At 50.1% G+C, this 17,035-nt stretch overlaps 1 protein-coding gene across 1 annotated transcript in view; it reads left to right on the forward strand.

Annotated features, from left to right (window-relative positions):
- Window positions 1–8,749, forward strand: part of LOC515570 (BOS complex subunit NOMO1) — a 56,449-nt gene extending 47,700 nt beyond the window's left edge. Inside the window, exons 26-31 of the mRNA XM_002698036.6 lie at window positions 1,040–1,123; window positions 2,291–2,401; window positions 3,324–3,425; window positions 5,054–5,173; window positions 7,594–7,686; window positions 8,180–8,749. Of these exons, the coding sequence (XP_002698082.1) occupies window positions 1,040–1,123; window positions 2,291–2,401; window positions 3,324–3,425; window positions 5,054–5,173; window positions 7,594–7,686; window positions 8,180–8,311 (642 nt within the window). The 3' untranslated portion in view covers window positions 8,312–8,749. The remainder of the gene's footprint in view (window positions 1–1,039; window positions 1,124–2,290; window positions 2,402–3,323; window positions 3,426–5,053; window positions 5,174–7,593; window positions 7,687–8,179) is intronic.
- Window positions 8,750–17,035: the final 8,286 nt, after the last annotated feature.

Consider the following 17,035-nt stretch of genomic DNA (forward strand, 5'->3'; position numbering starts at 1 on the left):
ATGTGTAAGGAAAAAAAAAGTTCAGAAGTTGACAAATGGTGGGTTCATTTAGACTGTTAAAGCCTTCGTAAAGCTGAATTGTATCTGATATGCAGCGTTTTGGGAAATTTCCTTGGAACTCATATGTCTTTCTCTCCCAGAGTTGCCGCTAGCCCACATAGCAACGCATAAAACAACTGTATTTCTTCAAGGCGGTTTGTCGTTGTTGCTTGTTGTCTAGTTGTTGAATTATGTCCGACTCTTTGTGACCCCATGGACTGTAGCCGGCCGGGCTCCTCTGTCCATGGGATTTCCCAGGCAAGAATACTAGAGTAGGTTACCATTGCCTTTTCCAGGGGATCTTCCTGACCCAGGGATGGAACCCATGTCTTCTGCATTGGCAGGCGGATTCTTTACCCCTGAGCCACCAGGGAAGCTGTCGTAATGTACTGGCTTAGAACAAAGTGCTTTACTGCGGTCTGCTAAAAAATGATCTGAGTAAATAATGTACATCCTTCATGTGTGCAGTGTCAACAACAAAAAGTTTTTTAGAATAGTGAGTTTTGTTTGGGTAAACATCATATGTCCCTATACATTTGAGGAATAGAATAAAATGTATAAAGAGGAAATCTGTTGTAAAAAAGGAAAAATCTCAAATCCTGCTTCACAGAAATAATACCCCTTGGGAGTGGCATTCCAGACACCGCTCAGTACATACATACAGGTGCAGGGGAGGGATGGACAGCAAAAGGGAATAATTTCATCATATTTATTAAACAAGAATAAGCTTATCTTGTTTGCAGTTTTGAAATCAGAAACCACATTTAATTTTCCTTGGGTAGAAAAAGCTGAATACAGTTTGAAGGAATTGTAAAACTTCAGAAAAAGGTTTCTACATCAGGGTACATTTTCAAGGAACTCTTAAGAAAGGTGATAGGCCTGGGAACCAAGGTCGGACAGAGACTTGTCCACCGGATGGGGGCCTGCAGGCAGAGCAGGCTCCAACCAGGTCTCAGGTGATAAGCCCTTTTCCAGATAAGACTCCTGCATTTGTTTGCAGCCGGGCTGTGTGTACCACGTTCAGCTCAAGGCGGAAGGCAACGACCACATCGAACGAGCCCTCCCCCACCACCGGGTCATCGTGGTAAGACATGGAATTCTTCAGCAGAATCACTGCATGATTGCATCTCTGATCAAAAATCCTTCAGCGTTCCTCTGGCTGGCTGCCTTTCATCTGTTGTGGGGGGGACTTTACATCCTAATTAAGGGTCCTCTCAGAATAGTGTCATCTTTACAAGCAGCGTCTTCTGTGGGCTTTTAATGAACAGCAGCACTGTCTTGCATCCGGAGCAGAAATCTGAGCTGTTGTTTCCCCACTTCCCCTGCTAGCTCTGATCATTATTCTACAAGTTGAGGATCTTAAGGCCTAAGTAGCATTTTAGATCAAGGGAGGGAATAAAGGGAACATGGGCTTCATCAGTGACAGGGCCACTGACATTTCTTATCTTCTGGTGACCTTGTTCTTCCCACCAAATAGAGTCTCTTGATCTTTAAGATCATGACTCAGCTAACTGATCCCTAAAGAGGCAGCCCTCCAGGTCACAGGAGGTGTCCCTGGCATCATTTGCAGTGAAGTTTTTTCCCATGGAATAAGTCTCATTTGCTAGACCAGAGGATTTGGGACCAGACAAGAAGCCTTTGGTGGCTTTATTAGGTGCCATTATGGATAAAGATTACGATGGGTCCAGAGACTGGTTGGCCATTCAGGATTTTTGGCCTAGACAATGAGTTTTCTTGACATCTTTATGGCATTTGGCGTTTAAGTGGTTGTGATGGCTGCATCTTATGTTATATTTTCCCGCCATGGGGATTCAGATCGGGGTCCCGGGCAGTCATGTGGACTGTGGCCCCACAGATGAAAAGGTGATTGACGGAGGCACGTGCCCACCCCGGGGGTGCGGGGGAGCTGGGGTTTGACTCTTGCCAATTCCTGCCAGGCAAGAACACCCTTCTCTTTTTCAAGAGCCGCTGGGAAGTCTGGCTCTTTTACTATGAAATTGCTTTTTGAAAATGTTGATAAGTCAAACTTAAGGAAAAAAGTACTGTCTTTGTCAAACAGCACGTCCATGGCCAAGTGTCACCCATCTCCTCTCAATTTGGGACCTTAGACTCAGGCTGCTCGGACAGCAAGCTTTGCTCCCTGAATGCGAAGGGAAGTCGCTAGGACATAGAGCTCCGGGGATGTCCCCTGCTGGAGCAGAGGCCCGCCTCTTCCAGCTTCCTTGGCCCAGCTTGCTTTCTCTCTTTCCAGGTCGGGAATAATGACATTGATGATGTGAACATCATAGTTTTCCGGCAGATAAATCAATTCGACTTAAGTGGAAATGTGATCACTTCCTCTGAGTATCTTCCTACATTGTGGGTAAGGCCAGCTGCTGATAGCTAACGTGCTCTAGCCCTTGTTTAGCTGAGGGTTGAGGTTGAGATTAAGAATCTTCAGGCCCAGCATGTATCTGGTGGAATGACTGCCGATCGCTAGAGAAAAACGTGGTCTGGTTTCAGATGACAGTTTTGCCAGCCTTGTGTGTCTTTAGAAGCATCACAGTAGAAGCCTCATGAATGAGGAGTGTGATCTGGGGTCTAAAGCAGAGAGATGGCTTTAGGGCAAAGCACCTGGTCACTTTCTAAATTCTACGCAAGGTGCGTGTGGCAGGCAGTGGACTCAGAGTCAGACGATGGTGGGAACAGGCAGCGAACCTGGGCTGGAGAGAAAGAAAGGCCACCAAAAGAACACTAAACTGCTCCTGGAAGCAGCCAGGAACCCAGTGCAAAATGGGAACGTGTTTGGAGTTCAAGGAACAGCTGTGGGGTTGAGGTGACAGTACGTGGTGGGGGGCACGCCGAGTGAACAAGGCTGGCGGTGATGACACCAGGTGACCAGGCTCTCTGGGTCTCCACAGGGACAACAGTGATGCCCATTTGGGAGTCAGGGTTGGTGACGATGTACGTGAAGTGCCTGCCCCACGCCTGGCATGTTACAGATATATTAGAAGCTGTTCTCTTTAATGTTCCCACTACACTAACAGGTGTTTACTATTTTGAGCATTAACGTAAGTTGTCAGAATCTTAAATTTAAAAAATTTTAACATTTTGACAACTATCACATCACTGGTGTTTCAAAAGCATTAGGAACGGCCCGTTGCGGGAGGACGGTTGCCCTTTCAAAGATCCGTGTTTCCAGAGTTCCTCTCCCCTCAGAGATAAGCCATACTAAGGTGTCGAAAAGGTGGTGTTTATCGTGTTGAAGTTTTGAAAGCACGCCCTGCTTTGTCACTGCCCTCCAGGTGAAGCTTTACAAAAGCGACAACCTCGACAACCCGATCCAGACAGTGTCCCTGGGCCAGTCCCTCTTCTTCCACTTCCCGCCCCTGCTCAGGGACGGCCAGGTGAGCCCGCTCCTCTCCGCGCTGTCTTTGCTGGAACGACTCCCCTTTTCCACTGAAGGAACTCAGTTTTCCCATTTGTCCCCTCATGCCACCTTGCTGACACAGTTGAATCAGAGGAGGTGGGGCTCTCTAGGGATTTTTTTTTTCCGGAATTAGCTCTTTTTCTGTTATAAAAATAATACACATTCATCACGGCAGGAGATCGGGGAAGGGGATGGAGATCAGACATAATACTGTCATCCAGAAGCAGCTGTTAACATGTCCATAGTTTCCTTTTGACCCTTTTTGACGCATGTGCATGTGTGTATAAGTATAAAAACGTGTATTCGTTTAGTGATACAAAGCTGGGACTGTTCTGTACATTTTCTTGTAATCTGTGGTTTTCACTGAAGACTTTCTCACCCGTACTTTCTCATGCATGGTATTTAATGACTGCACAGGAGACCATGATAGAGAAAATACCGTAATCTATTTAACCAAGGTCATCATCACTTACTGATGACGGGATGTTTGCCGTCAGCTCTAATTGCACAGAGCCAGCTATTGTGGCTGCCCCGGTGGCAGCAAACTGTGGAGAGAACTTGGTTCCTTTTGGGGACTTAGCCTGAGAGCGTGAGTGGTGAGCCTTTGTGGTTCCTCCCCTGGCTTCCTGCCACCTGCCACAGGGGTGATCCTCTGGCCTTTCCCCATGTGAAGTGGCCGTGAAATAACAAAGCAGGTTGTGACAGAGTCTGGGGCCTCCCCTGCACTGCTCCAGGTGCCCTTAGTAATCGAACCTCTTCCGGCAGCACAGCAGTGTGGTCACAGGCTCCCCGGGGCGCGCAGCCTGCTTGGCGTCTTAGCAGCTGAGTGACCCTGGGCACGTCACGTTTCCCTTCTTCCGGCCTCTCTCCCTCCATCTGTGAAATGGGGCGATAATCCTGATCTTGTCAGTGGTTGAGAGCACAAGCCTAGTGTGGTCACAGGCTCCTCAGGGCTCGCAGCCTGCTCAGTGCCTTACCAGCTGAGTGACCCTGGGCACATCATGCTTCCCTTCTTCGGGCATCTCAACCCCCATCTGTGAAATAGGACAATAGTCCCGATCTTGTCAGTGGTTGAAAGCATATGCCTAATGTGCTCACAGCTCTGGGCCCCTGGCTGGGGCTCAGCACGCAGGCCCGTGACGGTGACCAGGACCTCTGCAGAGGACGCCGCATTCTTAGAACTCACCAGCTAATGAGCCAAGAATTGTCGCTTGGAAGTCAACCTTGTTTTGGATGAAAAACAGTCTTCCTCAGTTTAACCGCGTGTCTCCCTCATCAGAATTGATTCATCAGAACTGTGTGTGTTTTGTAAAGTCAGGTTCTCTAAGGACCACGTAGCTGCCATGGTTGGATACACTTAGAAAGACGAGCCGCGGGCTCCGAGCGCCTGTTTGGAGATGGCAGGGTTGCGTGGCTGACCCTGCTGGACTGGCCTGCTGAGGCCGCCATGTGCGAGTTAGTGACCTAGGTGTGGAGGTGTAAACTTGGGGGTTCCTAAAGGAAACAGCAAGTCCTTTGCGTCACAGTCACACATTAGGACTTAGTGTTCGTTTGCTTTGCCCCAACTGCCCTTTGTAAAGACTGTCCCTCCCTCCTTGTGCACAGAATTACGTGGTCCTCCTGGACTCCACGCTGCCCAGGTCCCAGTACGACTTCGTCCTGCCACAGGTGTCCTTCACGGCAGCGGGCTACCACAAACACATCACCTTGGTCTTCAATCCCACGGTAAGGAGAAGGGGGCTTCCGGCATGGAGTATGCAGTGGTTCCAAGGTGCCACTGAGCACTCTTCAGACCTCCGTCCGTGTGGGAAGTTGGCGGGAGTCCTCGTCCCTGAGGTAGAGAGAAGGCGGGAGGCTCGTGCATGGGGAGCCTGGACTTGGACGCGGCCCTTCTGCTGGTTTCTGGCTCGTGCTTGGTGACTTGGCCTCCACGATCTTACCCTGAGTAGAAGGTTCCTCCTCGACCCCAGGAGGAAGCACTTGTCTCGTTCACCTCAGCAGAGACTGAGGAAGTGACAGAGAAGAGCAGGCCGGGAACTGTTTGTCTCCGTGTGGAGGCGCACGCAACCCCAGGGAGGAGCAGTGCCTCCGTGGAGGGCAGTAGGGCTCCAGCCTGGACGTCCGCCGGGCACCTCCCAGCTCCGGGGAGTGCGTGGGCAGCCCAGGCAGGATGGAGGTGCTGCCTGGTGGGCCCAAGCGAGCAGGCCTCGTCCCTGCTGCCAGGAGTGTGGTCCCACTTCTGAGACCGTGGGAGCAGAGCCACCTGCCAGGGGAGGGAAGGCCTGGTGGGTCCTCATCCCAGTCCTTCGTGGGGAGGTGCCTCTCTTCCATCCTTCTGGCAGCTCACAAAGACTGAGTGACTTACCTGAGGGTGCTCGGCAGAGCCAGGTTCTCTCGTCCCGGCCGCTGGCCAGGCGGCTCAGCACCATACGCCTACGAGGGTCGTCAGGGCGCTTCCCTGCATCCCGTGCTTAATGTCAGTACCGACAACCACGTTCCTCACGCATCACTCAGTGTTTCACGCACTGCTAACCACTCCACACACCTCGTCATTCCCCACAGTAGGTGCTGTTTGTATTATCGCTATTTTATAGTTGAGTCAACCGAGTCTTAACGTGACTGCCCAAGGTCACACGGGAAGACCCGGCCTGGAGCCTGGCCTGCGGTCCTCAAAGCTTCGCCTCATAGTTGCTCTGCCTCTGCCCACTGACTCCATCTTGCTCTTAAGGATTTACTTTGATGGAAACTGGTTTGGGATCTAAGACAAGTCAAAACAAGTGGGGGCAGACAGTTAGGGATTCTGCGCTATTCTTCTGTTTATTAAGGGAGCGTCTGTCTCCGGCTGTCGTCTCGGTTCAGAGGCCCTCTGGTCCTTCTCCTTCCTGTGTGTCCGCAGATGCTTTGATCTTGGGACCTCTTTACACTGTTAAAATTAGTTGCGAATCTCAAAGACCTTTGGTTTGTGTGGGTTATATGTATATTTATCATATTAGAAATGCAAACTGAGACATGCGTAAAACACAAGCATCCACAGGCCACACGTCCCGTTACCTGTCAGAGTGAGGACATCGTCACGGTGCAGCCTCTGGGAACGTCCCCTGCCCCGTCGTAGGAACATGCGAGAGAAACTGGCACGTTGTATCTTCACAGTATGATGAGAACAGTGTAGACTGTGCAAATCTCCTGAAAGAGGCTGTACCTTGAGAACAGTGCTATGGCTTGTTAACCTGTTTTATCATCATCCCAAAGTTCTTTATTTGTTTCCATTGTCGAGGTGGAGTGAGCTAGTTGGGATATAGGTTCATTTGCTATTACAGAGACCCAGCACTTCAGGGCTTCAGCAGGAGGGAAGGTTCTATCTTATGTTGACCTTCCGGGGGTTGCGCGGAAGCTCCTGGGTGTCGGGCTCCTCCTCTCCGTGGCTCTGCTGTCCTCCAGCACATCGCCCTTCCCGGGATGGCACAGGTGGCTGGAGGCTGTCCGGTCAGCAGGGAGGAAGGGCACACCCAGGGTACAGCCTGGGTGTGGCACTTGTCACTTCTCTTCCTGTTCTGTGGCCAGAGTTGACCCCGGGGCCCCACCTGGCTGCGAGGGAGGCTGGGAACTGTGTTCTGTTCTCACTGGCCCTGCTGACAGTCTGGGCTCCCCTGGAAGGAAAGGTGAGTGGCCCCGGGTCCCCAGCACTGCTTAATCGCCTCACTGGGTGTGACCTCTGGCACTTGCTTGGTGCTCACTGTGCCCCCGAGTCTGGGAACAGTGGGTTCTCGATGCCTCCTTAGAGGAGAGAGTCCCTGGGTGCAGCCGGGGCTCAGCAAAATGAGCTCCTCGTACTTTTCAACCACAGGGGTCCCCTGCAGCCCGCAGCTCTGTGTCTCCTCAGTGTAGATGGTGAAGGGTCCGGGGGTGAGGAGCACCTTGTTCTTGGAACCTGGTTATTCCCGAGCTTCAGAGAGCAGGCGAGGGGAGTTTGTGCGGCAGAGGATTCACTTAGGATTTAGTTGTGTCACTTCAGTTACTTCTTTTGGGTACTGAGTGTCTGGGTCACGTGGGTGCTTGGGGTCTTGAGGAGGCCGGGCAGGTCTGGGCTGTGGATGGGGTGCTGGCGGAGAGCTGGCCTGGGGTGATGGTGCTCTGGGTGTTCGCAGAGGAAACTGCCTGAGCAGGACATCGCCCAGGGATCATACATCGCCCTGCCCCTGACGCTGCTCGTCCTGCTGGCCGGCTACAACCACGACAAGGTAGGGGGCCCGAGCCCTCAGGGCAGCAGGCGTGCGGGTGGGGGGCGGATCCCTCATAGCTGGGATGTGGCCGGGGAGGAATGTCCATTATTACAGAGGTGACCGCACTTCACGATAATGGTTTAATAGCTGGGTCCAGTCCGACTCTTGTAACCCTATGGACTGTAGCCCACCAGGCTCCTCTGTCCATGGGGTTTCCCAGACAAGAATACTGGAGTGGGCTACTATTTCCTTCTCTAGGGGATATTCCCAAGACCAGTGCCAAGGCCTCCTTTCAAGGCTAGAAGCCTCTTGTATCCCTCCTACCCCTTAACCCTGAAGTACTTCCGGGTCTCTGGTGACTCTCTCTGGTACAAAGACCTGCGCTCGGCTGGGCTGAGAGCACGGAGCGGCAGGGATGGGCCAGGGCAGGCTGGGGGCGGGGACTTTGGTGTCCCGCTGGACAGACGTCTTCTCCTGGAGCCCCCCTCTCTCATACCCTTTTTCTTCCCAGCTCATCCCCTTGCTGCTGCAGCTGACAAGCCGCCTGCAGGGAGTCCGAGCCCTTGGCCAGACAGCCTCTGACAACAGCGGCCCGGAAGACGCAAAGAGACAAGCCAAGAAACAGAAGACAAGGCGGACGTGAGGGATCTCCCTTGGGACAGGCCCCTGGTGTGGAGGATGCGTGTGACTCTTGTCATCAGCTCCGCGGGCGCAGCCACCCGTCAGCCTCCCCTCCCCGGCCCCGATGTGACACCGTGAAGGGACCCTCCTGTCACTCTGCAGAGCACAATTGATTTTCTGAGTCAAAGATAATTTATTATTTTTATTTTTGTCAAAGAAGTGTTTAAGCTGTGCTGGTGGTGTGCGAATGTTATCCTGAGTCTTCCAGCTTCATTTGCAAAAAGAATTCCAGTAAATGGGTGTCTTGACTCCCAAATCAAGCTCCTGTTGGACTGACCCTCTCCTTAACGTCCCTGTGCATCTGAGGTCCCTGCTGGAAACCGCACAGCCTGTGTGTACTCCTAGGAGGGTGTGTTATGCGGTAAAAAGTCAATAAAATGGCCCAGTTGTTTGTGTTGTAGCTCATCTCGGGTGCAGTCCTTGGAGGGCCCTGGCTTAATGCTGGGGTCACGATTGCACCGCCTGGAGGGACACGTGGGTCCTGAGTGAAGCCGAGATGACACGTGGCAGCTGGCTCTTGGCCTCAATGATAGGAAAACGGGAGAGGTGGTGAGGGGTGACAGCGTCAAGGGCCCTACCTTGGTTGAGGGTGGGGGGTGACGGTGTGAAGAGCCCCGCCTTGTCTGAAGGAGTGCGAGGGGCCCCCCCACTGTGCTGCGGGATCATGTGTTCACGTCTCTAGAGAAGCCGGAAAAACTGAGTTTTATGTGAACTCTTCCAAGTTTTAAATGTTAGCGACAAATTCAGTTTGTAACTTCTGGCGAAACAAAATACATACGTAGGCTGTGTGAAGCTTGAAGGCTGCCAGTTTGCATAAGGGATCCACAGGAATTCTCAGCATTTGAACGGCATTAATTTCATTCTTATGGGAAGTAATTAAGTTACACTGGAAGCAGGGACATCCAGCCATCCAATGCTTATTGAGCCCCACGTGTGACAGGCACCGGAGCTATGAGACGAGCAGAGCAGACAACAGTATAAACTTCAGGAGCTGGATGAGGACGAACCCGCCCCCCGCCTCCCCCCTGCCCCGCTTTGTTCCTTGTTGTGTCCCTGGCGCTCCGTGTGGAGTGGGCACTTTAGAAGGAACGAATGAATGAATGCATGCGTGGAGAGGCGAGGATGTGGACACGTGGCACCCGCTCTCAGAGCGCACGACCCATCCATCGTCAGGTGGAAGACAAGCTGGTCAGGGGACAGGGCAAGGCGGAGAGCCAAAGGCTTCCTGGTGGAGGAGGCTCAGGTGGCCAAGGGGGCACAGAGCAGAGGTCAGGTCCCACCTGAGAGCTTAGGGAAGCTTCCCCGGCACGATGTTCAGGCTGGGTCTGGAAGGACCTGAAAGGGAAAGAGGAGTAAGGAAGGAGGTCTTGTTGGGTGCCACAGCCAGTGAGGACGGTCAGCTTGAGGATTCCCGGGCTCCAGGGGCCCTCCCGAAGAGCTGCTGCACTTCCAGCCCAGGGGCTGTTGGGCTCTTGGCCATTTCACAGGTATTACTTTTCACTGTGGAAGGAAGTATGCTCTTGGAGATCTGGGAGAGACGAGATGCATAATCCATTTTTTGGAGTGTTTTCTAACTCTTCTTCCAAGTGGACACCCAGAAACATGCCTTTTAAATGTTAATGGGGCTTTTTATTGACGCAGTGTAAAGGTTAAGAGCTCGTGGAAGATACCACTAAATGTCAATATGTTCCATCCAGTTCTGGACGCCGCCACTAAGGGGCAGTCTTCCCCCGTCGCTGCTGCAGGTCACCTTTCTTGCTGGTGGATCTTCTGAAAGGGCTCTGTTCCTGGAAAAAGGCTGCTGCCTTTCTCAGCCCATATGCAAGTTCGGCCTGTTGCCTGAGATTGTCTTCATTTTCTGGCAATCTCAGGACAACTCCCCTGTCCCCTCTGTGAGGTGTGAGAATGAATGGATAGAGAATTTTAAATGCAGCAAAAGTTATATGAGACAGATTTTTTTTTCCCCCCTGAGAAATTAAAGATGTCTTAAATGACGGGTCCCTGAAGAACTCCCTTGCTTGCGCCTTTTTGCTTATTAAAGTAGCCCAGCCTCAGCGAGGATACCCCCCGAGACTGACAGACAGGGAGGTGCCATTCTAAGGTGCTGGCTTCACCTGAGTCTTCCCTGGGTTTCCTTTGTTTGGAATGTTATCATCCAACCAGCAAGGACTGTTGGACATGGGTGGAGGGGTGCTGGAGGTGGGCATGGGGAGTGTGTAGGGGGCAGGGGCTCCAAGAGAGGTAGGGAGAGGAGGTGGTCCTCGTGCTCAACTCTCAACGGTCTGTGTTCAACTCTTGAGAGACGAGTCATGAGATAAGGGGAAAGCGAACGATCACCTCCCTGAGTGACGAGCAGTGGCGGAAAGGAGTGGTGACCATGTGCCAGGCACCACACTGAGTCCTTTCATGCATGAAATGCTGGGTCTTCAGGACCTTCCGACATGAGTATGTCTTCAACTCCACCTTACAGGAGGGAACTGAGACTTACGAGCGTCGCAGCCACTAAGTGGCAGAGCTGGGGTTTGAACCCGGGTGCAGGAGTTCTTAACCATGTGCTCTGCTGTCTCCTGCTCTACAAAATGAGACAGGGCATCTATGTGCCAGGTTGGGGATAATTCAGGTGTTGAGAAAGAGAATAGCATATGCCAGAGATGGGGGCATGAGCTGTGATAAATTTAGTCAAAGCACAGTGACATGTAGCCATGTGTGCAACGGAGGGTCAGGCCTTTAACTGTTCTTCAGCATTGTTTCTAGAACCAGAGTTACATGGCTAAATGCTTAAACCCAATTCCCCAGATCCAAATCCAAATCCAATGGGCAGCATTCCCCCTTTCCTCAAAAGCTGGAGCCACCTGATGAGGGGAGTTGGGAAGGATTCTGGGCACAAAGTTTGTGTGGTTCCATTCCATTCTGTCTAGACCGAGTGCTCACTGGGAATGAGGACTGTGTCTCAGCCATCTGCGGTTCCAGACCCTGCACACAGTGGGGGCCTGAGGAAGGGAGCCTGCCTCAGACTGACTGCCCCCAACCATCCCCACGGCCTTTTCATATGGGCTCCCTTTGCACACTGAGTCAGGGCTGCACTCAGATGTGAGTGCTGACGTGTGCCTTCTCAGATGGGGTTATAAAGGGCATCGCATAAACAGATGAATGGATAAAGAAGATGTGTGTGTATATATACAACTCAGCCATAAAGAAAAGCAAAATAATGCCATTTGCAGCAACTTGGGTGCAACTAGAGATTATCATGCTAAGTGAAGTAAGTCAGACAGAGAGAAAAATACTATATGATATCACTTATATGTGGAATCTAAAATATGACACAGATTATGAGACAGAAACAGAATCACAGACAGAAGAGACGGACGGTTGCCAAGGGGAAGAGTGGGAGGGAGAGGAACGGACTGGGAGTCTGGGGTTGGTAGATGCAGACTATTACATTTAGAATGGATAAACAACGAGGTCCTAATGTATAGCACAGGGAACTATACTCAATATCCTGTGATAAGCCGTAGTGAAAGAGTGTGTATAGTACAGTGTATGTGTATAACTGAGTTACTTTACAGCAGAGGTTGGCACAACATTGTGAATCAACTATACTTCAGTAAGGGCTTCCCAGGTGGCTCAGAGGTAAAGCATCTGCCAAAGCAGGAGATGCAAGAGACTCAGGTTCAATCCCTGGGTTGGAAAGATACCCTAGAGCAGGAGATGGCAACCCACTCCAGTATTCTTGCCTGGAGAATTCCATGGACAGAGGAGCCTGGTGGGCTACAGTCCCACACTTTAATAATACAGTCCCTTTAATAATAATAAAAAAATAATAAAGGGCTTTGCACTCGCCATTTTGTTCTGGAGAAAACCAGCTGCCTTGTGTGGGGATACATAAGCAGCCCCTTGGAGAGCTGAGTTCCCTGGATAGCAGCCAATCCAACTTGTCAACCAGGCACTTCAGGGGCCCTGGACCTGGATCCTTCAGCCCTGGTCAAGCCTTTGGATGACTGTAGCCCCAGCCAACATCAGACTGCTGCTGCTTCAGAGACCCTTTCAGAAACCCTGCCTGGCTGAGCTCTTCTCAAATTCCTGACTCAGAAATCTGTGAGCATGATGTATGATTGTATTAGGCCTCTAAGTTATGGGGTAATTTGTTATGCAACACTAGGTAGCTGGAACAGTACTCAATAAAGGTCTATCATCAATGGACAGTGACTGAGAGACCTCCAGTAAATCAATGTATTTCTACCTGTATTAGTCAAGGCTATTTTCATTTCAAGTAATAGGAGCCCAACTCCAACTAGCTTAAGCAAAATGGGGCATTTCACTGCCAGTGCAGTGGAGAACCCCAGGAGTGTCTGGCTCCGTTGGTGGCTGCATCCAGGGTATGTCTTAGCCTCCCAGTTCTGTTTCCCTTTGTGAGTTGACCATGCTCTTCCCTCCATCAAGGCTCTACGCCAGCTCTCAGTGCTTAGCTCTGAAAGAGCCCTTTGCTGGAAACCGACCGACTTTGAAACCAGGTCCACGGCTTCTTGCTCAGTTGTGCTCTGCCTGGCGCAGGGCAGCTGTGGGGAGACTTCCACTGTGAGTGAAGTTTGGGAAACTGGCTTTTGACTTCTGCCTGTCCTGCTTCTGCAGAAGGTGGTCACCCTGCAGCTTTAGGCCTAAATCACCCCAATTTGCAGGCCCAACAGAAAGAGAATTCCCAACCCACAGACCCTGTGTCCATCTGGGGAAGGTGGACTGATGGGCAAACTGCAGGATTGCAGGGGCCTGGCCAGGCCCCAAGCCACAGCTCCATCTATGCCATGCAAAGCTCCCGCAGTGGGGATGTGCATTTCCCAGAGAAACAAGGGATCCTGGCTGGGCAAAACCAATAGAAGTCAGCTCTCCTCCCTTCACGGCTTGATGGCCAGGTCACAGTCACTCATCATTTCTGGCTTTATCTTTTCATTAGCAAATAACCATGGCTTTGTTACAACATGCCCAGGGGAGGGAAGAAGCTCATCTTCCTGTGGGCCTACTGTGTGCCAGGCCTCAGAGGGAAGGTATGCAGAGACCCCCTTCCTCCCCCTTATCGGGGCGGGGGCGGGGTGTTCATGCTTCATGATACAGTGGTGGGATTGCAGGGGGATCTTGACCATTGTCACTAAGTCCTTCTGCTGTGCCCCCACACCTGGGTTTGTCTACGATGCTGCGCACTTCCGTACCCTTTCAGATGAGTGTTTCACTGTTCCACCGTGTGGATGAAACAGCAGCCCATCTTGCATTTGCGTTTTGGAATTTGAAGATTCTGTAAAACAGATGAATGCATTGGAACAAATGGTCCCCACGTCTGTGCAGAATCTGTGCCTCTGGGGACTGATGGCTGCCCCTCCCTGTCTAGTCTGCAGGGGAGACGGCTGGCAAGAAGAGGGAAGCTGACAGCTGCTGCATTTTTATCCTGTTTCTACTCTTGGAGCTGAGAGGAAGAGGTGGCTGACCGCTGCTGAGTGATCAAACTCCAGATGGGCCTCTCTCGCTTCCTCTTCAGGGCTGGGGTGGATGGGTATACGGAGAAAGAACATTTTGCTGCCTACCCCAGATGCTTCTTCCCTTGCCAGTTTTGGGAACACTTCACCGAAGTGATGACTGATACTTAGTTAATGGTGGCAAAGAACGGATCACGTGTGAAGGCGAGGTCTAAGCGTGACGGTGGTTGAGGGTGGGGGTCTGCAAACCCTGGCCCCCAGAATCTACTTCTGTTCTGCAAATAAGTTTATGTGTATAACTTTTTAGAATTCTATATATGAGTGATACCATATGATATTTATCTTTGTTTGATTTCACTTAGTATGATATTCTCTAGGTTCATCCATGTTGCTGCAAATGGCATCATTTCATTCTTTAAAAAAGAAAAACTTTTAATTTTGTATCGGAGTATAGCAGATTAACAATGCTGTCATGGTTTCAGGTGGACAGCAAAAGGATTCAGCCAGACATATTCATTCTTTAATAGCCGAATAGTATTCCATTGTCTATATGTAGCACATCTTTGTGATCCACTCATTTGTTGAAGGACATTTAGTTTGTTTCCATTTCTTGGCTATTATCAACAGTGCTACTATGAACATAGGACTATATGTATTTTTTTGAATTACAGTTTTCATCTTTTCCAGATATTTGCCCGTAAGTGGGATTGCTGGATCATATGGTAGCTCTATTTTTTATATATATTTTTAAGGAGCCTCCATAATGTTCTCTATAGTAGTTGCTTGCAGACATAGAAAACCCACTTATGGTTACTAAAGTAGGGGAGGGAAAAATTAGGAATTTTGGATTAATACACTCTTTAAGACTTATTGTATAGCACAAGGAACTATGTTCCATGTCTTGTAATAACCCATAATGGAAAAGAACCTGAAAATTAAATATATATATATATATATATATATATATATACACACACACACACATATATATCTGAATCACTTTGCTAACAGGGTAAATCAATTATACTTCAATTTAACAAAAGTTTCAAGTTGCTAAAAAACAAAACAACCCCCTCCCCAAAACTACAACCCCACCAGGCCAACTAGTTAGCTACTGTGTTTGTAAATAAAGTGTTATGGGAACACAGCTATGCCCTTTCGTGCAGATTGTCTGTGGCTATTTTAATCTGACAACAGTGGAGGTAAATAGTTGGGGCAAAGACTGTATGACCCACAAACCGTGAAATATTTACTATCTGCCCCTTTATGGAAAAGGCGTGCTGACCTCTAGTCTAGTGGGCACTTTGTAAAGTTTGATTTGCGCGGGGAGACACTGGTTCATTCGACAAGCATTATCTGAGCGTCTAGGCTATGCCAGACCCTGCTCCATGACTGAGGGTTTAGTGGTGGGAACGTGCAGCCAAGCTTAAATGCCAGGCTCCTCCGTCCGTGGGATTCTCCAGGCAAGAATACTGGAGTAGGTTGCCATTTCCTTCTCCAGGAGATCTTCCCGACCCAGGGGTAGATCCCAGGTCTCCTGCATTGCAGGCAAACTCTTTACCAGACATCTGAGCCACCAGGGAATCCCAAATGAATGAATGGTCATTAGTAATAATGTTGGTCGTGATCCATCCACATGACTCATATTGAGACCATGTCACCAATTCACACTTGTCTTCTGTTTGGGATGAACCGTATGAAACTGCCACTTTTATAGGTCAAAATGGTTGACTAATTCACACCATGCCCCTCCTCCAGGGGAGCTTCCCAACCCAGGGAACAAACCTGAGTCTTTTACGTCTCCTGCACTGGCAGGCAGGTTCTTTACCACTAGCGCCACCTGGAAGCCCAACCATTATACATGCATACTGAAATTAAACAAGTAAATGGACAGTGAATGTGGGAGCCAGTTTCTCACGGTTGGAGTGGAACGATACAAGTAAGCAAAGAAGACTAGAATGATCCATGTGGTGATGGATTAGAGTTGGAGACATCAGTATGAACTCAAGTTTCATATAGACACAGATGGTTGCATTTGGAAATATTTATACATATGTGCACACACACAGGCTAGTAACATACATATGCTTCCTTGCTCTGCCAGCTGAGTGGGGCTGGAAGGAATGACAGCATAGCAGCAACAAACCCCCAGTGCCTAGATCCCCGTTCTCTAACAATGCCCCTTTTCGATAAAAAGCACCAGGGCTCCATGGAGAAGTGTCTGATTCTAGGACTGGGGTGGGATATATAAGATGAGCTGGGAGCATCCTATAGTGTCAGAAAGTAAGGAAGTGATACTGACCAGGGTTCTTGGCCTCCTCAATCAATAGAAATTGATAAGAGGCCAGACAAGACATTCAGGCAAGGCTTTATTGGGGTACCTGCTACAGCAGCAGGGAGCAAACACAAGTAATAGTGTCCCTTGCTTGCTCTGCAAGGTGGGACAGGCTGGTTCCTTATGTGGCTTGAGGGTAGAGGTGTGTCCGGGGATTGGGCAGGAAGGGTGGCTTAGGTGGTTTGCCTATCTCTTTGGTGTTGGTCTGGCTTCCCTGGTGCCTCAGATGGTAAAGAATTCGCCTGCAATGCAGGAGACCTGGGTTCAAACCCTGGGTTGGGAAGATCCCCTGGAGAAGGGAAGGGCTACCCACTCCAGTATTCTGGCCTGGAGAAGTCCATAGACAGAGAAGCGTGGCAGGCTATATATAATCCATGGGGTCGCAAAGAATCGGACACGACTGAGCGACTTTCACTTTCACTTTGGTGTTGAGCGCAGGGGGCATGCACAGGACCCTGTTTTTGCTCCCCATCCTCTGATTTTTCTGCTGGCTCTTCAAAAGTGGCAGTTGGGTTTTTGGTCGCTTGGTATCTTGTCGGCCATAATTTGCTCCAACCGTGCATGCACGCAGTTATTTTTAGTCCATCATCGTTTCTCTGTGTTTTGTTGCTGGAGAGGGTTGTCCAGCAAACACTGCAGCAAAGGGTCCCAGGTCCCAGCCTGTTTCAGGAGCACTAAACAAATCAAGACAAATCAGCACATTGATGATGGGGAGTGGGGAGGGGAGCATCTCAAATGGACACAGGAGCAGCTGAAAGAGCTCTTGCAGTCAAAGCTGGCACAGTTTTGACCAACAAAATGAATAAAGTAGTACTGGATTATAACTCAAAGTATAGAATAAATACCCATGGTACCATACTGGCATAGATTAATGACTGAAGAAATCAAG

Source organism: Bos taurus, chromosome 25 (assembly GCF_002263795.3).
Source record: "Bos taurus isolate L1 Dominette 01449 registration number 42190680 breed Hereford chromosome 25, ARS-UCD2.0, whole genome shotgun sequence".
Classification (NCBI taxonomy): domain Eukaryota; kingdom Metazoa; phylum Chordata; class Mammalia; order Artiodactyla; family Bovidae; genus Bos; species Bos taurus.